The 27183-nt window shown below is 38.5% G+C and overlaps 2 protein-coding genes across 3 annotated transcripts; one reads left to right on the forward strand and one right to left on the reverse strand.

Annotated features, from left to right (window-relative positions):
- Window positions 1-29: 29 nt before the first annotated feature.
- LOC113582551 (cytochrome c oxidase subunit 5A, mitochondrial) lies at window positions 30-3154 on the reverse strand. The gene is made up of 5 exons (XM_027018368.2): window positions 2961-3154; window positions 1224-1340; window positions 651-772; window positions 294-422; window positions 30-181 (listed from the first exon to the last, which is right to left on the reverse strand). Exons 1-4 carry the CDS (start codon window positions 3031-3033, stop codon window positions 309-311), a joined length of 426 nt encoding a protein of 141 aa, XP_026874169.1. The 5' UTR covers window positions 3034-3154; the 3' UTR covers window positions 30-181; window positions 294-308.
- Window positions 3155-18483: 15329 nt separating this feature from the next.
- On the forward strand, window positions 18484-26935 carry pkmb (pyruvate kinase M1/2b). Of its 2 annotated transcripts, none has more exons than XM_027018399.2 (11): window positions 18484-18571; window positions 19795-19967; window positions 20344-20435; window positions 21812-21943; window positions 22893-23079; window positions 23303-23573; window positions 23707-23857; window positions 23980-24132; window positions 24935-25101; window positions 25678-25859; window positions 26163-26935. In XM_027018399.2, exons 2-11 carry the CDS (start codon window positions 19823-19825, stop codon window positions 26267-26269), a joined length of 1587 nt encoding a protein of 528 aa, XP_026874200.1. In that variant the 5' UTR covers window positions 18484-18571; window positions 19795-19822; the 3' UTR covers window positions 26270-26935. The 2 variants fall into 2 exon arrangements, with proteins under 2 accessions (XP_026874200.1, XP_026874198.1); XM_027018397.2 differs by having other exon boundaries at window positions 18487-18575.
- Window positions 26936-27183: the final 248 nt, after the last annotated feature.

Raw genomic sequence — 27183 nt, forward strand, 5'->3', positions numbered from 1 at the left:
AAGACCTTTTGAATAACAAACAAACAAAATTCAGTAAAGATATTTTGCTCTTTATTAGGTCCATCAATATTTTACAAGCAAAAGAACATAATAAAGGCAGATTAAATACAACAACACAAAGCAAAGACTTCAAGTACAGAGGTCCACTCAGTCCCGATAACAGCAACAGTTCCTTGGAAGACTGTCAGATAAAGAAATAAGACAAAAACTGACCTGTTACAGTGAAATATGAATAATTGAAGACAATTTTGTACACATGTGGTGTACATAGTGGAGTATGTGCTAGTTCTCACAATAATGGCAGAAGTCTATGCTTTGTCAATGCCCAACTCCTCAGGTGTGGAGATGCCCAGTTCATCAAGCGTGGGTCGAAGTTCTTGGATAACATAGGGGTATATCTCTTTGTGGGGTCCAGCTTTGTCCTGTGCCAAATTCAGAAAGAAGTGACACATGCTACATTAGTGTCTTAATACACAAAATAGAAGAAGGTTAAAGTATCAAAAAAAAAAAAAAAAAAAACCCACAAGGAATGTTTAACAGAGATCAAGAATTCATTGTTTTAGTATTTCAACCTAAACAAAAGAAGAGGATTAATAGATAGACAGGTAATACCTACAACGGAACCAAATGTTTGAGTGTGTTCCACTAACCTTGACGGCCTCAAGAATGCGGACGGCACTGGCCAAGTCATTTAGTCTCCGGCAGGCTCTCAGGGCTGCTTCCAGGATCTTAGGCTCAGGTACCAAGTCATAGCCAATCAGTGTGTTCATACCTGAGAGAAAACAGAAACAAACATGTTATTTAGTGTATTTTTTAAACTTTTTTTTTTAAAACAATTTACCATGTTAATACTTGAGTTACCATGTTTAGGAAATCACTAATACACAATTAGATCACATTTTAAATGATAGAGATCTTTGTGGATTTATCCAACTAATGGATTCACAGATGGATTTCATTTTAAAATTGGATGGTCTGGATGATGGGTTTGATACACAAAAAACGGTCTTAAAATCCAGGAAGTACAAGTTCAAAAAATTAAAAGAAATCATCCCAGGTAACATTGCACAATTTATGAAAGGGCTCAATTTAGAAACAATACCACACCCACTACTGCAAGTTAACTCTACTGCTTGTTTAAATAAATGACAATTTTCAGATTATATATTTTGACCATAGGTGTTACAATCCCACAGAAACAGTTTATAATGTTCACAGCCTACCTTTTCTCAGTTCCCAAGCATCAATATCTGGTTTGTTGAAGTAGGTAATCCAACGAGCATCAAACTCCTCGTCTGTCTCCTGGCTGCCATGGGAGTAGCAGCGGGAACCTAAAGGAGCTGAGGGGAAACAATACAAGAGTTAAAAAAAAAAAGCCTTAGTAAAATAGCTCAAATGAACACACCACAAATATCCTGTGTGATGATAATATATGAAAAGCATACAGATGTACATATAAGATACGAGAGAAGTGGCTTATATTTAAGATAAATTACCTATAGTTTGCTTTTCTTATGCGTGTTCTAGCAGTGGCTCACTTATCTTTACTAATGACTGCGCACCCACCCCCCCACAGACAGCACTGTACATATTGCAATATCTCGGCATAACCTTAACCTGGATTGTTTATTACCCATCTAATAACTTAATTAACTAAATTTTACTCTTGCTAGCATTTAGTTACACAGTTGTAAAACAGATGAACAAACATTATTTATCAATGTTGTTCTCATTTCTCTACTGGTGCAGTCTGTTTTGTGTGAGAGCTGCACCCTAAAACTAGGACTGAGGTTTGTGCAACACACTGGGAAGGAAATAGACTGGGTTTCAAATAGAAATCAACTTGCACTACCTATATGCATCACAGCATGCAATAAAATAACGTTTCCACTTGGAAAACCCTAGCAAGTATGTTAAACAACATAATTTAGCTATGTCAAAACAGTTACACAACTTCAGAATCGATCTGAAATACAGAACAAGGTCACTTGCCAGCAGCGTCGTGAGGCTTGTGAAATTAACATTACATCTGATAATCTCATTATGTGGAAAAGACGGGCGTATTCGTGACAGCAACATCAATGCTTACACTACCAAATGGAATGTGTCTGCAAGGCCATATAATCACAAATTATGTCTCGCGAAACTTCGTAACCTTGTAATGGAGAGAGGCAAGCGTTAGCTCTCACTCTCTCGGATTAGTAATGGTATTGTACAGTTGAGAATATACATGTATGCATTTCCTTGTATGGCGAAACCCCGGTGTTCACTTTAGTAACAGTAGCTACCATTAGCCACAGCAAAACTGTCAGGTACTTTGCCTCAGACCAACACGCGCCTGCATCTTTGTAGTGGTTAGCTTACAACAAGCAAGCTAGCTAGTAGGCAAAAAACAAGCTATATCAGGGTGACATTTAATTACAGGGAAATACTTAACCATCTGTCTGACCTTATATAAATCAAAATTATATTCCACGTATACAAAATCTAGGACACAAGTGTTTGTACTGGTCGACGTTAGACATCTATTATAACACGTGTGAATTAAAACGACGTTTTAAAAACTAGCTAGTTAGCTAAGTTACCTTAGCTAGCTAGCCATGTTAGCTTGTTCGTTCACACTGCAGTGCACCAGGGCCTCGTTGGGTCATTGCAAGGACATAGTCCAACTACAGCGTAGAATTAGTTAGCGCTGGCCAAGACAGTGGTTTCCGAAATGGGGATATTTGAAAAATGCAAATAGTTGAATTAAACATTGAATAATGCTGCCAGTCGTAATGGGCTATAACTACTAAGAACCAAGATATGCCACTTTGCTAGGTAGCCAACATCAACTTTACAGCTACACCGTTACTCGCTAGCTAGCTGGCGCTGTGCTAGCTAAGAATCTTGCGCCCCAATAAACGCGTTGATCTTAATGTAGCTTAGTCACGACAAATGAACTGATATGTTTTAATTACCTGTACATTGAGGTCGTGATCGTGTTAAACTCCGAACACCGGAGACCGAAAGGCGAAGCGCAGCTCTGAACATAATGTAGGACACCTGGCTGACTGCTGCTGTACTCCAAAAGACTAGCTAGCTAGCTTAGCTAGCTGCCTCACACAGCTTGAACCGGGAGGCCGATGTTGGTTGCTAGTTGGCGTGCAACGCAGCGATTGAGTATCCGAGCATGCGCATCAGTTACGTTAATTTTGATAGTAAACCCTAGCTAGGTACCCGAAAATGGTTGATAACCTAGGACACCAGAGGAAATAATGTAATTTTAACGCAACTTTAAACGGAGGACTACTCAAGATTTTCACATTTAAGATTTTTATTTTATTTGAGAATGGATTTTATTGTTTTTGATTGTAGTAGTGCACGAAAACACAAACCACTAAGCGACACTTGTTCTTGCGAGTACTTGTTCTTCTGGCAGGTACTCACTGCTCCCCAGCTAAGACAAAGGCAATAGCCTGCATGGTTAGGACTGCTATGCCCACTCAACTCCTACACTAATGGCTTCAGTACCTCACCAAGTGCCTTTGATGAGCAGCTGAGCATGTGCTCCAGGGTTCCTCATTTGTAACACACTGGGCATGCTAGTGACCACTTTACCCCACGTGTGCAGGTTTGATGGGCTTGGAAGCATATCATGCACTGTCTGGATGAGAAATTGTATGCAACACGGCTTGCTTTTTTAAAACTCAGCCCAGTTCACATTCCTCTAAACCAAAATTTCCCATTTCTGTTTCAAGCTCCCTGATGCTTCAATCCCATTTCATAGCAGGTTCTCCACAGTTGCTCTCACATTCTCCTGGATAAGGGAATGCCTTTCCTTCCCTCTGATGGGTGTCCACTTGGGGAATTTGATATCTCATTAGCACATTGTTAGTGATGATTTTGGAACTTGTCAGAAGACACTGAGGTGCTTGCATGAAGTTGTCCCTGGTTGATCTGAATGTTGTTGAACTCAACGGCATTCAAGGGCAAGATCGTGCCAGCACCCATGCTAAAGTTCTAAATGAAGATAGGTAGGTGAGTACCTGTGGAATTTATATTCAATACAGTTTTCTCACTGTTTTTATGAGTATTGTCCAGTACAATTGTCATGCTTAGCATACTACTCATGTCATTATTTTTAAATATTGTATGCTTCTCTTTGTTTAATGAAAATCTTATAATGCTCATACTACACCTCACAGTATTGTTGAATGGTTAGTTTTTATTGTACATTGAGATAAATGTGCCCCAAAATAAGGGTATCACAGTGGGAAAGGCAGGAGAGATATATGTTTGGGGCACTGAGTGTCGAAATGGACATTGCCTCTGAGATGTTGCAGTCATAATGCCCAAAATGCTAATGCCTGATTGGTGCTGTTTGCTCATCACATTACACACATTTAGCCCTTTATACTCTACATACAGCACAGGCAGACACAACATGTACTGATACAGTGACTCTGAACAGGAGCTGTGTACTTGGATTGGTGATTTGATTCAAGCGTTCTGAGTTCTTTCCCTCCATCACACTACAACAATGGAGTCAACTCCACTACAGCACATAAACAATAACAATATAAATACATTCTACACACTGGCATAGTGCAAAATTAAGGGGCCTTACCACAAGAGGCAAGTTGGAAGCCCCTGTATTATTTAAATCTATAAACAGCAGTGTGTGGCCTGCATGCCCCTGCCCTCTTCTGCCAGTGATCGTACATGTGATTGTACACGTGAACTTAGTGTGGTTCTGAGTCAGGGAAATATGTAGGGAAATATGAAAATATGCACCATTTTCCTCCTCTGAAGTTAGGACCACTTCTTTCAGCCTTGAAATTGATTTTGGTGGTATTTTTTTTAGTTTAATAGCAATGTAACAGGTTGCAAAACCTTTTCCATACAAAGTTAGCTTGTTCACTCATTCTCTTTTTGGATTCTATCGTAAAATTATGCAGTAAATGTATAATAAAATGTAATTCCTGAGAGATTAGTAGACTGCCTGGTAGGCAGTTAGGGGAATCCCTTGCAGACTATACCAATGCACAGACTGATGGGGTCTCACCAGTTTAAGTGGCTGTACAGATCCTATGTGAGCATTCATCTTTTAGAGATGTGCTGGTACATCAACCTTCCTTCTCATGTGCTCTGTCACACAAACTCATGCTCATATAAGGCAATAAAATGTTTGTTGCCATAAATATGTAAGTCTAGTCTAGTAATATGCAAGTCTAGTAACTAGTATTAATAGTATGAGTCCTTGCTACAACCGAGCAAATACAATAAGCAATAACAATTCTGAAAGTAAAATGAATGGCCTAAACATTCTAAAGATACAAGGATCTTTTTCTGCAGTCTCTAGAAAAATGCTACAGTACAGTCAACAAACTTTAACATTGATTGTGTAGTTGTTGATCTAAGCCCTGTGTTACCAAGAATATAAAGTAAAATCAAGTAGACAATGTCTTACAACATGAACTACTCTGAAGACATTACTTGTAGCCTAATTTGAGGACAGAAGAATATATTCAGTGACCCATAGTCAAGCAAGATTCCATATTTATGAGTTAATATGAATGTTGGCCACAAATGGAAGGAAACAATACAATACTCACAATATCTAATTCAAGACATGCTACTAAACTGATTTCTGAGAGCATCAAAATAGACAGCACTAGTCTCATTGTTCACAAGAGCTTCACATATCTACCCATGTTGCTACTTATTTCTGGAAATATTACTTTATCAATTAACGCTGACTAAAAGTCACATGATCTCATACAAACCTCAATTTTCCTATCTGCTAGAAGTACACAATAGAAGTACATTTTCACTTGTGATGAGTGTGTTTGTCATGTTCAATGGGATATTGCTGATATTACATTAGAGCAATATGAGGTAGAGTGCACTTCTCAGGACTGATTAGACGAGCATGCAACTGGGAATGCACATGCTTAGATGTAGAGTTGAGAGCACCTCCAAAGCTAGCCTCCAAAGTATTCCTAATTGATTGCATGTGTGTTTGGTGTACATCCATCTACTATTATGTTGTAAACTTGTGTCTCTTAAGTTTCAGCACGTTAACAAAACTATGCGTACAGCACTTTACAATTATCAGTGCATTATGACCTACTTCATTGCTGAATAGTAATAGTCCAGAAAATTATTTCTACACCTTCATTTCCAAATCTGCTAAAATGCATGTCCATTTGTTTGGTAACACCTGTGATACCATCCTCCATTTTAATGTAGTCTAAGCACAGTTTTTCAAATCAAACAGGTCAAATCAGTTTTATTGTCATGTCACACTTACACAGGGGTAAGGTGGGTGAAAAAGTATTTACTCCTCACAGTTTGGCAGTATTTTACAAATATATATATGAATATACTATTTACAAATTCAAGGGGGAGAAAAGAAGGAAGATATATAAACATTCACTAAAGAACAAAGGGGTAGGAGGGCACAGACATTTACATGCGCATTGTTCATACACAAGTCTTGCACACATCATGCCTTCATCCTACAGTCATACATCATACAATATGTTATTGTCCAAACTATTTAACATTTCTATATAGTGCAGAATAATTGGGGTCATATCGGGGGGTCATGTTTGGAGAAGGTGGGATTGTCCATGTGAGTGTGGATATGTGAGACTACAGGCCATGCTAGGGTAATACTGTTCAGCAGTTTGATCGCCTGTGTGAGATTTTTCCTCAGCAGGGACTGGTTCTCTTTCAGAGGGTTCTGCATGATCTGCTTCAAAATATGTGTAAAAAGTGTTTAGCTCACCTGGGAGTGAGGTAGTGATGTCAGCCATGCAGCATGTTAATCCCCTGCCGCATACTCCTTGTATTGGTGTCGAACTTACATTTAAGGCATTTAGCAGACGCTCTTATCCAGAGCGACTTACAAAAGTGCTTTGTCATTTACTCATAGAATACATCCTAGTACAGTACAGCAGGTTAGAGTCCAACATACCAATGAAATAGAATACTGTAGAACTACAGGGATCAATACTGATACCTAGAAGTACAAAATACATAAGGTCTATCTTAAACAATGATAAATGCACTAAACAATAAGTGCTAGAGTTTTTAAACAACATCAGTTTAATAAACAATACCCTACAATAAGTACTAATTTAGTCAGTCAATATGGGAGCAGGGTCAGTTGACATTTAAATATTCCGCAAATCGATGGGTCTTCAGTCTGCGTTTGCAAGGGACTCTGCTATCTGGACAGAAAGTGAAAGTTCATTCCACAATCTTGGAGCCAGGACAGAAAATAGTCTCGATGCTTGTCGTCCATGAGACCTGAAGCAAGGTATTTCAAGCTGAGCCGTACTTGAGGTTCGAAGTACTCGAGCTACGGATTGGGCTTTGACCATTGACCTCACATTGACATGTGTGAACGTTGGAAGATTGAAGACCAGTCGTGCTGTTGCATTCTGGACAAGTTGTAGAGGTTTGATGGCTCTTAGAGGAAGACCAGCACGTTGCAGTAGTCTAGCTTTGAGATCAGAAGAAACTGCACAAGCACCTGGGTAGCTTCCTGTAAAAGAAAGGGCCAAATCCTTCGTATGTTACAAAGGAGAAATCTACAAGATCAGGTTAGATTTGAAACATGAGTTGAGAACGACAACTGGTTGTCCAAAGTTATGCCCAGGCTATGGGCGGCTTCAGATGGTGATACCAGGAAGTTCTCGAAGTAAACTGTGAGGTCATGATAAGGGTTGGGAGTACATGGGATGTACAGAAGCTCAATTTTAAGCTCAATTCTAAGGTCTGAATCTAGGTGAGATTTCCTCCACCGCCTCTCTGCAGTCCTTAGTTCTCTCCTGTGGCAGCGAAGTGTTTCTGTTAGCCAGGGGACAGGTGGGGAGGACTTTGCAGTTCTAGAGGAGAGAGGGCAGAGAAGATTCATTGATGCGGAGAGTGTAGAAATGAAAGAATTTGTAACTGTATCCAAAGAGAGAGAAGACAGAGAGTCAGGGAGAGGAAGGGTGGACAAAATAGAAGTAAGGGAAGAGGGAGTTATGGAGTGCAGATTGCGACGGAAAGAAGAGGAACACATTGTGGAGGACTGGATAGAAAGAGAAGGAAGGGAGAGAGAGAAGGATAGAAAGTGATGGTCCGAGAGGTGGAGGGGGGTATCTGCGATGTTGTGGTCCGATGTTGATGTTGTGATGTCCGATGTTCTGGTGCTTTCACATTAGCCTTGTATACACATTTAGCTGAATTTATACTTTTTTAAACATGAGCAATCTATTAAAAATAAATGTAATGATGTTGTTTGAACAAATGCTTTGTTTAAAGGCATGATAATAGTAGACAGAAGAACAACATTCTGACAAGCTGCCCGTCTGGTACCAAGTTTTCACCCCTGGCATCCAACGAAGACTCAAACCAACACTGCCAAGCTCCCCAATCTGTTCTAGTTAGTAGCCATCACCAAAAAACCTTAAGAGACCTCCATGAAACAAAACTCTTGCAGTAACCGTTTTTGTGCTTTTGAGAAAATTCTTTCATTTCTTGCTGCTTCCACTCATTTCAGCCCAGGCACATTAGCACGTAAACCTCTCTCCCAGCTTCTCAGGGTTTTCCAGAGCCAAAAGTGCCCGTATGCACTCTGAAGCGGGTAATGTTTCTCAAAAGAAAGGACAGTCTGACTGTCAAGTGACTGTGGTGACTTGAAGAGACTGAAAGTTAGCTTTTCGCGTTATTTTTGTTGCTATGGAGACGAATCAAACGAGAATTGCGCGGGGAAAAGCTAACGCTAGGTACCTAGTAATGTAGTGTAAACTAGCTAGCTAGCGGTTAGCTATGTATTTTTGACCTGCACATATTCTCCTGTTCATTTCTGATGTAGGTTTAAGTTTAATCGAATCTGGTATTTAATCAAAGCTGCTGGATATGACAAAAATTAGAATTACAAATATCACTGGAAATTGGAAGGTTTTTGAGGCGCCAGCATTTTTGATAAACTAACGTTAGCATGGCGTTGCCTATTGAGGCTTGTCAAAAGACGGTCGATTATTTATTTATTTATTTTTATCTCAGTGAGAAAGAACAAAGTCCTTATATTGTGTAGAATGTCTTTGGAGAGAAAGAAAGTCTTCTCAGTACCTAACACTATCACGCTATTAACCTAGCTAACTTATCTCAGCCTGGCAAGTTATACTATACTAGGTAATTAACTAATTAACTGTTATTCAATCAATACCGCAAAATGTAACATGTATCTTCTAAAGGCGGTGAAATGCGTAATTATTTGGAAAAACGTATTTCTTTTCTATACAAAATAATATAGCTATTTATATCTGTGTGCAAGAAAACGTCTATGAGCAAATTAGCTAGCGTTAGCTAACCTACGTTAGTCTAATTGGAGGCTTAATGCGCATATCCGACCTTTTTTAAGCCCTGCGTTGTTTTTGTAGCATTTTCTCCAGCTTCATTCTCCCAAGTTTCCTGGATAATATATTTTTTTTTTTTTCTCAGACAAATTTAATTTGTAAAATTTCGAACAAGGCCACTGGTAATGGTAACTATAAATAGTTACTAGGCTTAGTGCATTATTTAACCTTACCTTCGAGCAGCTGTCGTATTAAGAGAACTCATTTTTATGATTTTGTTTCAAGCTAAACGTCTAAGGTGCAGTAAAAATAATGAATGAATGAGAATGAATCTTTGGTAGGTATGATAGGCTGTATGTGTGTATGTATATGTAGTTATATATAGGCTATACACAGTTCTATTGTATGCATAACCACGATAAACTACAGTCTATTTCAGAGATGGCCTCTATGTTAAATGTATACTCATATTTTTAATTGTTATAGGCTGATGTTTTATTTAACAAAATGTGTGCAGCATAAGTGTAAAGACATTTGACATTAAGTATTAAGAGCGTCGCCGCATTTAATTAAAACTACCGGGAGATCCGTTTGATCAAATCCAAGCAATGAAACGCATGTATAAAATGATTAGATTATTCGTTGTACATTATTATTATTATTATTATTATTATTATTATTATTATTATTATTATTATACAATGGGTTTAGTGATGGCTTGACCCATCCCAATAAGCATAACCTGAGATGCTGGAAACGCATGCCCTTGCAAAGGGGTAAACATGACATAGCAAAGCCCAAAAGGTTTTCTGTTGTACTCCCCTCTTGAACATGCATCTCTAGAAACACAGATGCTAATGCTGGAATTGGACATGGGCATGATTTTCCATATTTTCCAGACTTGCAGATTCTCCTTTGTCCTGGCTTAGTAGAACAGGCACTAGGATTTACAATCATGTTTGCAGCAGAGTTACTGCTTTCAAAAATAGACATACATGTGGAAATCTGCTCACTGACATATGTCAACTGGCTACTTGACAGTAACATACAAGGCAACATCTGAGCTCCTTATCGTCTCTTAGGTTAGGAAAATAATTTCCCCCAAACATTTTATGAACAAGTAATTCTCTTTTCACTGACCCTGATCTTTGAAAAGGTCCATTCTCATATAGCCTAAAAGCTAGAATTTTGTAGATAATATTATAGGAAGGACAAGACAATATTTCATCCTTCTGTGTTCAAGAGCTGTAAGAGATCTTAGTGAACAATGGTCATTCTTTTGAAACTAACATACAAAAAAGGCTTGACAAATTGATCAAATATTTGCAATCTATCATTTTGAAATGTTTCAGTTTCAATTATAACAAAACAGAAGAAAGAAACTGAGCATAATGACCACAGACAGATCTACTGGCAAATATTTGAATTATGTTATCTTTTAATTAACAAAGTAGTGTTGCATTTCAAATACAGTTTCATACAATACATTATTTTAGCATTTTTCTCAACCTAATAACACTTGTTTAATCATTTAAATTGTTGGCTTTATAACATAAAAAGTTTAAGCGCTTGTCTCATCAAAATGTACCTGTTTTGCATATGGATGTCACATGGCAATCATGTTCGATGGTTAAATCTTAAATGTTGCTAAGCAGATTGGGTCCTAGTCTTCAGTAACTGTTCATGTTTAGTGTGCTCTCACATAAGCACAGTGCATGCGGAACAAACATAATATGCAAGAATCTGAATGGCTGTGTAGTGACGTTTTGGCAGGAGGGTAGGAGGAGACACTGGACCGCCTTAAACATATAGGTACCACATTCCTACAACTAAGCTCTTTCTTCTTAAAATTAGGATTCCATTCTGGTGGAAGCTTTATTAATTCTATTTTCAGTGGGCTGTGCTGGTGAGTTACTGTCAATCTTTATGTCTGTAAATGTTTAATGTGTAACTGATAAAACATTTACACAAATATGCAGCTAAATATGAAGGTACCGCACAGCCACTGAAATTTACAGCCAAATGACATATTGTGCTACTTTTTCTTGCATTAAATACATTTTTGCCATTTAATTATTTCTGACTGTTATTTTGTCCATATTATCATCTTTACCTGTTGGAGCCGTATGATCGTGTAGCAGTCTTTGAAGCAGTCATTTTAATCAGACAGTAGAAATCACATTTCTGCGTTTTTTTCCAATCCTGCATCCTAGGGAAAGAAGGCAACAGCAACTTGCATGTAGACACTGAAAGTTAGCCATTTGGGATGAGGAAGAAACATTTCAATGCAGAACAGCCTGAATTTCAATGTATCAAGACAGGTACCTAGTAGTTATAAGGAAGAATGGCAAAGGTATCATATACACATATGTTCCCGATAACATTAATTCCCTTGTTTTACAATGCTCATTATCTTAGTATTTTAAGAAATATAAGCATTGTAGAATTTTCTTAACAAAGCTGGTGCACACTCATGCACATAACTTAGCTTTAACATAACTTAGAGTGTCACTTCAAAACCATTGTTTTTTTTCACCTAAAATGCCACAGCAGCTTATTAAAAGCAATCTATTTTGACAACTACTGTTCCAGTTTCTTTATCAAGTTCTACAGACAGTGCACACAGTCAGCTGTTATCTGGCAGACGACCAAAGCTCTCCCACAGGTCCTCTTGACTGGGTTTCTCTATAAGTCTTATTAATTTGATTAAAAGGAAATTAAGCCTCAAAGGGAAGCATGGTGGATTCCAGTACCCCATGGAAATAAAGTCAAAATTGAATTAGCATAATGTTATTAATATTCTAAGTATAACTTTAAACTTGTTTTTATTAAAGAGACATTTTCAGTAAAACTAAACAGTCTTAGTATAATATAAATTAACATGTGAAATAACATCAGAATTCACATATGTGAAAAACGCACACAAAAAACAAACATGCAAGGCCACATCCAGCTATCCCCACAATATTAATTAAACCTTTCATCTATGATTTGTGATGTTTATTCAGGTATGATTTGTAGAGGTGATGCAGAACCAGAGTGCTTTCACAGTAAACTAGAATCACATGAGACACACAACTGCAAAAAATGCTGTTAAATTACTGTTTTAATAATCCAGTATATATTTATGCATAATAAAGTTTAACTGTGCTAGTTAGGTCATCTACCGACATCTCTTTGGAAAAATCAACATTCCCATCTGACATTTGATTAAAGGGCATAAAAAATTCAGTTTATTTTCAGATTAGTTACATTTATGGAATCATAATTTGATTTTGCCCCATTTCTTCACTGTCAGTGTGTTTGCAGAAAAGAAAATGTGTGTGACATGGAAACTGGCAATGTTATCCCTGATTTGTAAACATGACAGAAAAAATGTGTAGGGAATTGCTCAGAAAATACTAATAAACAACAAACACATAGAAGTTATGGACATAATAAGAGCCTTATTGACAATAAACAGAGTGAAAGAAAAAAGTGGCAACAGTTTAACATTGCAAAAATCCTAGTGCGTGGGAAGAGCACAGAGATGAGAGTTGGGGATTCATGAAGGGGGGGTCGGGGCAGAGCCAAGTCTCGTGGGGAAATGCTTGATTATAGATTACATTTTTGAATCTCAAGGAAGCTAAATGGAGTTCAAACCATGCCAGTCATGCTGAGGAGACGCAAAGCCCCCTACAACGTGCTAACAAAATGCTAATAAAAAGTTCTTAATGTGTGCATTGCTTGAACTTAGCAGCAGAGCCCCCCAGTGGCTGTAAGATGTAATGAAGAAAAATGCAATTGCATTATTTGTATTTTAATAGTAAAGATATTAAAAATGTGAAGTATTCTGTTGAAGTGGTAAATATATGTAAAGGTATGTGTAGAACATAAGGCTAAGTTAAATTATGCAGAATAAAATACATTTTAAAATTGTTCCCTCTGACACAATCATGTAGTAATTTAGGAACATTGAACAGATGACAGTGTCGTGTATCACTTCGACAGTGTCCCTATCACCTGCAAGATTTCCCTCTGAATTCTGACTCTAGTGTGCAATGTTGGCATCTCCCACCTGACCATCTTTGTACCTGTATAGCACAGACACAATGTTCAGTAAAACTATGGTGTGGAGCCTTTGGTTAATTTGTCTAGAGAGAACATTATCTTACCCGTACCCTCACAAAGAGCAACACAGTTTAGATTCCGACTCTGAGGAAACCTTGATTGCACTAGGTGAAAATTAATATACGTGTATATCCTTTACATCGGTCATTTGTCTACAGTAGATGTACAGGTTAGTCTCTTGACTGTTCTCACACACATAATGCAGTTGAACCGGCAGGTGTGTTCTTTTGTTTACGTTAGGATAACGATGCACCATACTGTGGAGCTTCAGAACTGACTCTGCACCACCGAGCAGAGCACACCTGTATTATGGTGCTGACTCTGTGGTAATGCTGCACCATCTCCTCTTTCGTGGGGATATGGTTCTGCCCTTTACCCATCCCTAGACAAGAGCAAACAAACCCCAATGACCTGTTATGGCTTTTCATCTCAAACACAAATCCATACAAAAATGCTAACAGCAAATGAATTCAGGTAAAAGTGGCCAGTCAGCATGACTCAGCACAGTTACTGAAACATCCACCTTCCAGTGATTGTTATTCACAATAGCATTTTTGTCAAACTCATCGGTTGAATGAAGTGCACTGCACAGATGCCACCCACCCCTTAACACATGACATGCAGTCACTGACACAGGACACTCACTGAAAGGTGAATGTGCTGCCATACAGTTTCCTAGCATTGCAGAATCAAGCTTTTTTTGGCTGGAGGATTTCAGAGCAGCAGGAACTGATGGGTGATATGCATAAACTTCAACTGCTGGAAGAAAAAAACATAAAAAGAGCAAGTACAGAACAGGACAAAAATATGAAGAAAAACCAAAAGAAGCTCATTAATTTGCTTTGTTTATGTAATTGCTGAAAAGAACCAGAGGTGCCGATTGGGCTGACATTTTGTCCTTATCCTGCTTAGGGTCAGCATGCCTATTTGAAATCTATTTGAGAACAACAAACATGAAATGGGCCAATAATAATTATTTAAAAAGCAATTCATAGTCCCTAGAGCTAACCTTAACAGTCTGCCTGTTTATACATCTAGTTTATATAAACAAACCCGTTTTTATAATAAAACAAGCCTTTTAAAAATAAAGACCTAAAAAAAATCAGGTTTAGCACAAAAGATAAATAGATAAACAGAGAAAGTAAGCCTACTATAAAATCACTGATGTCAGTATGAGTTCCTGGATGAAGAATGACCGTTGCAAAATCTGCACTGCACAAACAAATCAGTGATGCTGCCACTTCCATCTATTTAGTTAGACAGCAATGAGAAACTTGAAGTATGTCATGCCTGGAGCATCTTGATTAGCTGAGAGAAATATTACTGAGACAGAGGCTTTAAAAGCAACAGTATGCTGACAGAAGCCACTATGCAAGGTGTTTCACTCACCACTGTAACAGAGGATGTGAAAGTGGATCCAATTTGTCCATTTGTTTCTATAGCTCTATATATGATCCCTGTGACAGTTCAGGAGGTCAGTCATAGTTTCATAGAAGGCTATGGTAAATAAACACTGAGTTGCCAGTTAGGCACACCAACTGTATAGTGGTATACAGGTATACATAAGATATCAAGCCTTTTTTGGTCAGTCCTATGTTAACTATTCATTGACCAAGCTATCTGGATACTCCATATATGTATAAATGCAAAATATCAGTTTACGATGTACTTTTTAAGATGTTTGGATAGTGTTCACAAATACAGTTACAGTATAAATGCATATAAATAAGTATACAGCTAACAGCTGCCTTTTGGCTACTAAAAACTTTACACAATGTAATGGAAAATTTATAGTTAATAAGCCACTTGAACTTGTTTGTGCAACCATACAAGTAAGTCAGGATGTTATAGACATTTCCTCTTGTCTCTCTGACACTGACCTTGGCCACTATCTGACCCTCCACCCAGTTTCTTGACGCAGGTGCTGGAAAGATGGGTGCAGTGGGTCAAAACAACTCCTAGTAGGGAGTAGTTCCTTTCTCTCACTGCTTAGGATGAACACTATAAAGGTGTGCTGAGAAAGGGGGGAAGTTGCCTCTCCCTTACAGATGCTTGTGTGTGTGTGTGTGTGTGTGTGTGTGTGTGTGTGTGTGTGTGTAACTGAGACACCCTCAGGCTGAGTCTTTGAATAAAATTTGCTCTTTGCTTTAACCTTGCCTCTGAGTCATTTTATAGTACAGCAATTGCTGCAGTCATTATATTGTTTCTCTAACTTGTCCAGGAATATTTCCACCCCAGTACACAGGTGCAGGACTCCAGAACAGTCAGTCAACTGCCAGAATACAACAAAAGTGGTGGTCCATTACAATCTATAACTGACTGCAGCATGGGGGAGGGCAGGCTGGGGCCAGTGGCTAGGTTAGAGGGGCTGTGTGTTCACAAGGGTAAGGAAACTCACTCCTCATTTAGGGGGGCCTCAGGGGGGGCCAAACTGGTTGTCACAGGGTCTGGCACACCTGTCCCCCAAGAACCCACGGTTTTTCAGCATGGGTGTGTATTACCTCTGCTCCCGTTGCCAGTTCAACGGCTCCTGACATAACTCCCAGTGTGCAGAAAGAGAACACACACAGCTCTCTTGTACACACTGCTGTTCATTAAAACACATCACATAATTTCTAACAGACACAAATAAGACTATATACAGTGCATAACTGCACATAATGTATAACAGTGTACAGCATATGAAAGCACAATGTTACACAATGTTAGTTTATTTTGAAGGTGGACACCTTAAGCATGGAGCAATCGTGACAATCCGTGACACCTGCCAGAAAACCTGATGCTCCAAGCAGTTCTATGAGTACCTCCATGACACCTGCCAGAAAATCTGATGCTCCAAACAGTTCTATGAATATCTCAGTGACACCTGATGTTCCAAACAGAGAACTCTGTACATGCATATGTGGGCTGTAGTGTATAGGTTCCATATAGGTCTCGCATATTCGCTGGTGTACATAGAACAGAGAGACTATGTCCACTAGAGGGAGATAATATTTTTGTATAATGTACAATTTAAAAAAAAAAGCAAATATAAATATAAAAAGCAAACATAGCAAATATAATTACATCTCTGGCAGCATAACTGACAAAAAGGGAAATCAAGAAAAAATATAGGCAACAAGTAATTTTGTTTAAAAAAATTACTCATACTGAACCCTAAAACTCTGCCTCTGAAATCAGCAAATCTGCCTGAAATCAGCAAAGCATCTTTAATTGTGAAAAGTGGAAAGTTTCAAACAGACATAGAAAGCTATAAAGGACAACAAACAAATTAAAGTCCAGAGTTAGTTCATGAACTGGCTATATGCAGGTGGTGAACATCCCAGTAGTAGGCTATAGCTCTTATGTGTGACCTCAGACTAATGTGTTATCATAAAAGTTCATTGGTGGGAGTGACTGTATGTAGTGTATAGTAGGTAGTGTCTAGTATGTAAAACTGAATTTATAGTATACTTGCCAAGAACATGAGAATAATTCTTACTGCAGCCACTTGATAACAAAAAAGAAAACATCCCATATAAATAAGGACTGCATGCATAAATGAATGAAAAATGGAATTGGAGTGAGTTCCCTTGAAAGTGCTAATGATCATCTCTTACATAGCTGAATGGCACACAGAAAGTGCTCTGTCATTACTCATCCTACTATAACATCTCCATTAAATCCACAGAAGGTCTAAAATGCATAATACATATATAACACTTCTATTAGGTTTTATTTTAGGACCTCAGTGTGCGTTTACAAATGACCTGATGTCAGAGGATGGTGTTCTATGTGGCTTGCTGGGATGTGTGGTAAACATACAGTAGCATCATTTCTAACAGACACAGATAGATTTAAATGGGTTTTCTGTATCTAACAGAAAGTGCAAATAGTGTTAACACACACATGGCTATCATAAATACCCACTTTTAACAGTATGAGTAAATGTCTAACCTGCTGTCAGAGGTTGAGGTTGTCTCTGTGGAGTGCCAGTGGATAGACTGTGCTTCCTTTACTGTCATTTTATATTAGAGTGAACACAGACACACATACATACAGAGACGCACATACTTATGTACACACAAACACACACACGACATACATTTAAATTAAACATATTTAGCTCTGAAGCCAGGTGACAGCAGAGGAACAGTACTGTGTCTGACTGTCCTTCTATGTGTTATACAGGTTGGGCTGGAGGATTTGGGATACCTCAAATATATAGATTTTTCATATCACACAGGTTTTGCCTTCATTACTTTGCATTTGACATGTAATGGATGTAGAGAATTAGCAGTCAAAAGTAATTAGGTGTAGAAAAGAGGCATTCACTGGATCCTTAGACTTGAACAGTTTTTTACAGCCCTGTTATCTTTCTTGTATTCACCGTTACCTTTCATTCTCTTGTGCAGTGAACTGTAATATCTGTACATGTAACAGCTACCTTGTGTAACAAGATTTATCACATAAGGAAAAAAGTAAAAGAATGTATGTCATCCTAGAGTTAAATAACAATATTAGCAGGTTAATATGTTTCATGTTGTATTCAAAGCATAGTGAAATAATATTCAAATGGAATGGGATTCCAGCATCATTGCTCAAAATGACACTGAAATACCACCATCAGATAAAGCACTTTGCACAAACACAATATCCAGTCATTTAATGATTTCCCTATTTCCAATCAAATTGCACAGGCTACAGTTGTACTAACATTCACATGGCCATTCACTTGTAATACATTAAACACATTGCTGGCCATTCACCAGAACCACTCTTACAATAACAATTAAACAATGAGACTGCAGAGCATCTCATTCTTTTTAAAAAATTTATTTTTATTGTATTGTGTTCTGTAACTGGTCGCTTTACTCTTTAAGCGTACATCATTCCAAATAATACATAAAACATTACCTAATTCTCAGTGCTTTGCAATACTATGAGGACGCGTTACAAACATTTTTTTTAAATTGTCGGGACAAATATCTGTAGCAGCCAAGGAGCGCCCATGTAATTTTTAGCCGCCTCGGAAGGATACGACGTGGTGCCTCTTAAAAGTAGTACCGGTTATTTCAGGGATAACTTTTGGATGGTATCCGTGGAAAGGGCGCAAAGGCCTTTGGAACCGTTCAGCGAGTGTGGTAGGTGAGACCCGAGTTAGAACGACAGGATATACTTAATTATTTAAATAAATATATCGCATTGAACCTTTATATAATAGATGTAATCCGAGCATACTTCTGAATGCGATTCAGTGTTATAGCAAGGGACAGAATTGTTAGTTGTGGTATAACCTAGCGAATCTTATTTTGTTAATACGGTGTGCTTGTTTCTGCTTTGGCTTTATCTAGGCTGTTCACGTCCAATGGTATTAAAATAAATAGTAAATAATAAAAATTTTTACCTTAATTATCTACTTTAAACATTTATCCTATATATACCTACATATATATACTCCTATCTTGCATATGTGTTATTATTATTGCTCTTGTTGTTTTTATTATTTATTAATTTATTTATTTATTAGCCAGGCTTGGTGCTGGTGCTTTGGTAATTTTCTATGTGTTATCTAAATACTATTGGAAATTGGCAGATTAGAAGCCGCTGTTGTCCTTTAAGATGCCATTTTGACCTTATGAATGATATGCACTGATATGTAGGCTATGTGTTATGCAGCATATCACAACCCAACAAGTGACATTTCCATTTATCATGCTCCAGACACTGCCCAAATAACTCCAATATTAGTCTAACCTTATCGCTGTTTTTTTTCCATTTTTTATTTGCCTTTTTATTATTATGTGGTTTTGTCTGTGTGACAAAGTGAATGTATGTGCAGTCATGCATTTAAACAGCTTTAAATACAGCAATTTAATCAAACTGCATTTCCAGCACTGATTATAATGTGAGTACATGACTGGCTGTTAACTTCCCAGCAAGGTATTTTGATAGAGCATAGCAAAATTACATTGCTCTATTTTCTCTTATTTGTTATTGCTCCTTAATGACTCTTGAACTTAGAAGTTTTAACCCCTGCGGTTTTAATAACAGCTAAACTTTTCACGTGTTTGAGCATCTTTTAAATCTGTTACTGTAGAATCAGTGTTTCTTTTATAAATTTGTTACTGTAGAAGCAGTGTTTCCTTTATAAATCAGTTACTATAGAATAAGTGTTTCCTTTATGCAAGTTTGACAAGATCTGAGCCAAGTGGTATTTTAATAAGTTACTCTAGAAACAAGAGCAGGAGTTATAAGACAAATTTTTGTTAGTGACTTTAATGACTTTTCCAGTGTAATTCTACACGTTTTATTCATTTATTATGGCCATTAATTATTACACTTATCCTGCTCTCCTATTGTCCAGGAGTTTTCCAGCAGACACAGCTCCAGTCATGTCTAAGGATAAGGGCTCTTCCATCATCCAATCCCAGCAGCTCCATGCTGCCATGGCAGACACTTTCCTGGAACACATGTGTTTGCTGGACATTGACTCTGAGCCCACCCTGTCTCGCAACACTGGCATTGTCTGCACAATCGGTCAGTGAACACCTTCCCCTTGCTGGTCCCCACCATAGACTCCCCTCTCATTGATAACTGTTTCATCTGTGAATAGGATTTTACATGCACATTTTTGGCATTTAGCTGATGCTTTTATCCAAAGCAACTTACATTTAGGACTGAGTACAACTTGAGCAATTGTGGGTTAAGGGTCTTGCTCAGGGGCCCAACAGTGGCAAATTGGCAGTGATGGCCCTATTACAAGTCAAGTACCTTAACCACTGAGCTACCACTACTCTACAGAATCTTTTCTCACTATGTACTCTGTGCATCCAGTATTTGCTTAACATTGCAAACTTTAGCTACTGAAAGGCTGAAAGCAAGATTGAAGTGTTTGACTTGTGTCCTGCTTTAGGGCCGGCCTCTAACTCTGTGGAGAAGCTGAAGGAGATGATCAAGGCTGGCATGAATGTTGCACGTTTGAACTTCTCTCATGGAACTCACGAGGTTGCTGCTCTCAGCAAATTCCAACTAATTTCCCTGTACCTGAATGCAAAAAGAATTGTGATTACAAAAGTGTTCCTAAAAGAGGCAGCCACAACACTGGTTATTTAAGCAATGAAGAATTATCTTTCTAAGTGAAACTAGTTAGCAAGAATGCTAGCAAGTTTGTTTACATGGCTACTTTAGTCAGTCTTTGAAGCATCTACCTGTTTTGTTGACTTTTCTCTGCACAGTACAACCTTCTACAAAGTGATATTTCCTTTTCACCTTAGGAAATTTAAATGTCTGTAAGCTGATCTGGTTTGTCACACACTTCTTAGTGGCTTTACATTGCAGTGTCACAGAGATGACTTTGAGCTTGTTGACCTCTTGCTTTTAAAAGCCATGGCTTTTGTGTACCATCTGATAACTTCATCAAGTTTGACATCATATCTTTATTATATCTTGGATATTTAACTTTTAGGTCCTATATTTAAATAGATGGCATTATCTTGCCCTGTTGTCTAAGTGTGACCATAGTCTACCACTTCTTATTAAGATGTATTAAGATGTGTGTACTGTTGGCTTTGGTCGAGGGCTAAAGTAAATTATTAAAATATATTCCAATACAAAGAAACATATTAATTTACCACAGGTCTTTAGGATGATATATAACTCTGATAAAAAGTGAAATCATCAATATAACTTTTGCTGACAGATTTTCACTGATGAATCATGAAGCACAATATATTATTCCAAGAGATTTTCTCAGTGTTTTGGAAAGCACTGCTTCCTAGGGTGATTAGGGTGATTCCTGAATGGTTAAACAAGCAGAGGCATTTAGAGTGGCTTTGTATTTGAAAAACAATCAGTGGTATTTTAGAAATATTTGTAGTGTGTGAGTCAGCTGGCCAAGCTAATTATAGCAGAGGAGCTTTGCCCTACATCTTTGTCTTAACCTGAGCTCTCATTCGAGTGAGGGGTGCAGCTAGTCAAGTCATAGACATTACAGCTGCCCAGATCACATTACACACCATGGTATTCATAGTGACATTCAAATGTGCCTTTTTAAATTAGGGCCTTTAGAATGGTCACTGATGTTTATTTATAGATTAAGTAATAAAAGAGAGGCAAAGAGGTTCAGTCAAATGTGTATTAAGTGTATAGAATATGTAACAACTAAAGATGTTTATGTTTTTATGTTAAGTCTGAGACCATAAGATGCCAACAAATGTGTAACTTTCCATATGGCCATCAGGGCATTGTATTCTATATTAAAGTATAATTTAAAGAATTTTGTATTCAAACAAAACTTGGTTTTGAGAATATAATGTGCTATTTTGTAGATTTTAAGTGTTGAATTCACTTCAGTAAGATGTACCTTCTTCTGTGTCCCTTAGTACCATGCTACAACCATCAAGAATGTGCGTGAAGCCACCGAGAGCTTTGGACCTGGGAGCCTTGACTACAGACCTGTGGCGGTTGCCCTGGACACCAAAGGCCCTGAGATAAGGACCGGACTCATCAAGGGCGTAAGCATTTAGCTCCCAGCAGCCAGCACACACTTCCCACAGTTATCTGTGAAAAACTGCTGCCTAACACATTGTCATTCCATTTGCTTTAAGATTTCCACTTGAGAGACATCTTTAATTGGAGCTGATTCAAAAGATGCATGTGTGTCCCAACTGGCTATGAGAAAATTGTATGAGAACATTGTAGCTTGACTGTGTCACCTGGGGACTTTCACCCTAGGAATCAGGTTAAAGCTAAATTAATTAGCTCACCACTTATTAATTTACTTCAAGTGGTGAGTGTATTACACTTGAAGAAAATGTGGTTTAAATTAAGCAAAGCATAAGCCTGTCTAGAAAGAGTTTGTCTGAAAACTATACATTTATTCAAAGTTGAAAATAAAAAGTAAAGACTAAGTCACACAGATGCATCTTGGAAGCTCTTAATACAGCTACCAACATCATAGTGCACAAGTGCTATTGAATAAAATGTGAGAATCAACCACACACCAATAGAGGGAAGGGGGACCTTGGACAATCAGCCATTACAGCGTGGCTATCCTGTATATATTCAGGAAAAGACATAATGTCACAGTTGGTTAGTCATAAATAAACAATTAATTGACAGGTATTGTCAAGTAAAAAAGCTAATTAAATTATAAAAGATCAACCAGAGAAAACACAGAAGGCTAAGAGATTGGACACACTACAGCCATCTACCAGTCAAGATACCAAATCGGTCCACATTTCATCCAGACCTCTCAGAAAAAGGAGAAAACTACTAATGAAATAAAAAAGAATTTAACCAATCTTTAATTAAAACAAAGCTAACTATTTGCCATTGCAATCTCAAAGTAAAATGTGGACCTACCATGTAGACCAAAAGACAAGCTCAACATGCCCCATATAGATTATCTGTTGTTATGGTGTCTCATATCTGTACTTATTATGTTGGATGTCCTATCACCAGAGTGGCACTGAAGAGGTGAAGTTGAACAAAGGTGACAAAATCAAGATAACACTTGATGACCAATTCAAGGATAACTGTGATGAGAAAACTTTGTGGCTTGATTACAAGAACATCATTAAAGCAGTCCAGGAGGGCAGCAGGGTCTATGTTGATGATGGCCTCATTTCCCTCAAGGTCCTGGAAATTGGTACGTTTCCGCAACCATTTTAGTTTAAAATAGATCGGACCCCAATTAAACCACCTAAGGAAGGTAATTTGTAAATTTTCATAATTTTATCCCCCAGCAAATACCTGAAATAGTGTCTGGACATCTGCATTTTTGACTTGGTTTATAGTTTTGTAAAATTAGTTTTCTGTGTTTTTAATGTTTTGGGCAAAATCTAATGCATTTCATTTTGGATTTGGACCAGGTGGCGACTATTTGAACTGTGAGATTGAGAATGGTGGTATGTTGGGCAGTAAGAAGGGTGTGAACCTGCCTGGTGCTAACGTGGACCTGCCTGCTGTGTCTGAGAAGGACATCCAGGACCTGCAGTTTGGGGTAGAACAGGGCGTGGACATGGTGTTTGCTTCCTTCATCCGTAAGGCTTCTGATGTGCATGCTGTTAGGAAGGTGCTGGGAGAGAAAGGCAAAGACATCTTGATCATTAGCAAGCTGGAGAACCACGAAGGGGTGCGCAAGTGAGTGTACAAAAGAGTAAAGTCCTCGCTGTTGTTCCATTAAGATCATCACCTTATAGATACAGTGAAAACAAAGAGCTTTGCTTTTGATTTTGTTGATTTGGGTTGAATGCTTTTGTCTCTCTTTGACCAGATTTGATGAGATTCTGGAGGCTAGTGATGGTATCATGGTTGCTCGTGGAGACATGGGTATTGAGATCCCAACAGAGAAGGTGTTCCTGGCTCAGAAGATGATGATTGGCCGCTGCAACAGGATTGGTAAACCCATCATTTGCGCCACTCAGGTGAAGAAATCCAAACTGTTAGACTTAATTACTGAAAGATTACAGAATGACTATTTGAAATAATTACATTTATTTGGCATTTTACATCCTCTGGTGTGCTCTTTTTCCTCTCTGAATGGCAGATGCTGGAGAGCATGATTAAGAAACCCCGCCCCACCCGTGCTGAGAGCAGTGATGTGGCCAATGCTGTGTTGGATGGGGCTGACTGCATCATGCTGAGTGGAGAGACAGCCAAAGGGGATTATCCAGTGGAGGCAGTGCTGACACAGCACAAGGTGAGAATGGTGTTGCCCCCTTTGGCCCTAACATTTTACATATGTTAATTTATGCTTGTACAACTAAAAACAACTGAAGTAGCATAAGTAGTATAATTCATTATTGAAAAAGGTCAAAAACATACTATTAACTCATACACAGGATTTACTAATTTTTCATGTCCTTAACCCTTTGTTTTGTGTGTGTCTATTTTGACTCTTCTTATATGCGTCTGTGTCTGGTCCTCTTATCAGTGTGCCTTGCTCTGTTGTGTGGAACATGCACTCAGACTGCCTGTTAGGCCATGCTGGACATGCATTCACACTGCCTGTTAGGCCAGGTTGGATATGCACTCAGACTGCTTGTTAGACCGTTCTGGCACCGATATTGCATTCTACTGGGGAGCCTCACTTACAGCATTGCCTGCTACACTGCCAAAGGTTTTTCATAATTTGATACAACTTTAGTAGATCATGAACATGATACAAAAACTGATGACAGGCTTTCATTTATTTGCTATTTATAAGCAAGGTATACATCCATAAGTCTTGCAAGGAAATATTAGCTATAATTACAGATAAAACTGTGATTTTTTTGGTTGATACAATACTGGTTGCAATACTGGCAATGTTCTAATAAGGCAATATATGGTAGTATGTTAACTTGCCTGCATAATTAAGGTCTAATATCCTTACCTCTGGTGTGTGTGTGTGTGTGTGTGTGTCTATGTATGTGTGTGTGTGTGTGTGTGTGTGTGTGTGTGTGTGTGTGTGTGTGTGTGTGTGAGCATGTGTGTGTTTGCGTGCGTTTGTGTGTGTCCAGATTGCGCGTGAGGCTGAGGCAGCCATGTTCCACAGGCAGGTATTTGAGGAGCTGCGTCGTACCTCCCACCTGACGCGTGACCCCTGTGAGGCTGTAGCCATTGGAGCCGTGGAGGCCTCCTTCAAGTGCTGTGCCAGTGCAATTATCGTCCTCACTAAATCTGGCAGGTACAGATGGGGACACACTCATAAGCACACACACATACACACACACACACACACACACACACACTCCCCACAATACACTTATTTATGATATACAATGAAATTTATATACCATTTAAAAAGTTTGAATATTCTCATATACTGACGCTAATATATATATATATATATATATATATATATATATATATATATATATATATATATATATATATATATATATATATATATATATATATACACACATACACACACACACACACACAGAGACATGTTGTAGGTTATGTTTCAGGCAGGGTGAAATGTGGTCCTGCATGCTAAGCCTGACCTTTCCTGGTCTGAACCCTGACATTTTACAGGCTAATTTAAACTCCTCATTCAGCTGTTGCAGTACAGAAAAGTCACATCTACTTGATAAAGGGCATTCAGATGCACATGTAACTATTGTAATGAATCACTTATCAGTGAAACAGTCAACAGAACAGTTTTATATAAACTTTATGAATTAAATGTTTTTATTTAAACAGCAGCTCTTAAGACCTCTTAAGACCTGTATTTGACTCGCTCTCTCTTTCTCTTTAGGTCTGCTCACCTGCTGTCTAGGTACAGGCCCCGTGCCCCGATCATAGCTGTGACCCGTAATGGGCAGACGGCACGTCAGTGCCATCTGTACCGTGGCATAGTTCCCATTCTCTATAATAAACCTGCCAATGATGTGTGGGCTGAGGACGTGGACCTGCGTGTCTGTTTCGCCATGGAGATAGGTGGGGAAACATGGCCTCTGTGGGCACATGCTACTGTCAAATGTGGTCAGGCTAAGGTTGTAGAAGCAGGATCCTTTGTCTCTAAACTTGATCCAAACCATTCCACAAGACAGTTAGGGAGGCTAGAGTAATTTGAGTCACAGATGTAATCATAGCCAAAGAATAATTGCCTTGACTGTACTTGCACAAGTGTTTTTGCATACTTGGCTATACTCGTGATTTCTCTCTTTTGGCGACTTTGTGTGCTGCACTTACAGATTCTGGTGTTTGAAATGACAAACATTTGATTGACTGATTTTTCAGGTAAAGCACGGAAGTTCTTCAAGACTGGTGATGTAGCGATGGTGGTCACCGGCTGGCGCCCCGGCTCAGGCTACACCAACACCATGCGTGTTGTTCTGGTGCCTTGAGCCTTACTGTACTGAACTGTACTGCTCCTCCAGGCCCATCCCCCATCCCCCATCCCCCTTTATCATGTAGATATAGATAAATATAAATATATTCAAGTTACAAACAAAGGCTTTTTCCAGAGGACATTAAGACCTGTTAACACTCTGATTGTATTTCTCCATGTGCTTCAATTCTTTTCATCCTTGTGTGTCATTCCCGCACATCCTGGTGTGTCATACCCACACATCCTGGCCTCTCAGAGAACTATGCTTATTATCTAGCAGAGTGATTTGCATTCATCAACCCTCCAGTGCTTTCTGGTGGATCTTACGTGATATACTATTTTGGTAATGTCTGTTTAGTCTGCTGTGCCTGATAGGGAAGCCCAGTGTTAAATTGATCAAAATGAATCTTAAAAGCAGCTTGTGTTGGATCTCAGAGCTCTTTTGTTGGGGGTGGCTTTATACAGAATAAAAATACTCACTCCAGGGTGTGCTGGGGGATTTGGGGACATCAAAAAGCACAAGACACATCCACACCTCTTTTGCACTCAGACTCTTCATGCTGTACACTGACCACTCACTACTGACCACTGACTCAGGCTGATTAGATGTGGCTCTGGTTTGTGCAAATCCTTTGATGCTGCATCCAATAAATCTTCATCCAATAAACTGATGATCACCCGATGTGTGAATTTGTTTTCTTGGCGGCACTGAAGTAACACCAGAGTTTTTTTCATAAGATGACAGCATCTTCCAACAGGAGGCTGAATTTCTCTGCAGTCAGCCATTGAGGCAGCTATTACGATTGGTCTTTGTGAATGTAGGACAAAGATTTCATTTCACACCACTCACTATTACCATCTAGTGGAGAATTTTAAAAACACTGTTGACATTCATACAAGCTCAATGTCACTCCTTAAATCTTACACAGA

The sequence above is a fragment of the Electrophorus electricus genome, chromosome 2, assembly GCF_013358815.1.
Source record: "Electrophorus electricus isolate fEleEle1 chromosome 2, fEleEle1.pri, whole genome shotgun sequence".
Lineage (NCBI taxonomy): Eukaryota > Metazoa > Chordata > Actinopteri > Gymnotiformes > Gymnotidae > Electrophorus > Electrophorus electricus.

Bases quoted from the DNA above. Each gene is read 5' to 3' on its own strand.
- pkmb (XM_027018397.2), top strand. From the start codon at position 18,520: ATGGTATCCGTGGAAAGGGCGCAAAGGCCTTTGGAACCGTTCAGCGAG. The intron at 19,968-20,343 runs GTCAGTGAACAC...GTCCTGCTTTAG, and splicing joins TGGCATTGTCTGCACAATCG to GGCCGGCCTCTAACTCTGTG. The intron at 21,944-22,892 runs GTAAGCATTTAG...TCCTATCACCAG, and splicing joins GGACCGGACTCATCAAGGGC to AGTGGCACTGAAGAGGTGAA.
- LOC113582551 (XM_027018368.2), bottom strand. From the start codon at position 3,033: ATGTTCAGAGCTGCGCTTCGCCTTTCGGTCTCCGGTGTTCGGAGTTTA. The intron at 1,341-2,960 runs GTAATTAAAACA...GTTTCCCCTCAG, and splicing joins ATCACGACCTCAATGTACAG to CTCCTTTAGGTTCCCGCTGC. The intron at 773-1,223 runs GTAGGCTGTGAA...GTTTTCTCTCAG, and splicing joins TGCTTGGGAACTGAGAAAAG to GTATGAACACACTGATTGGC.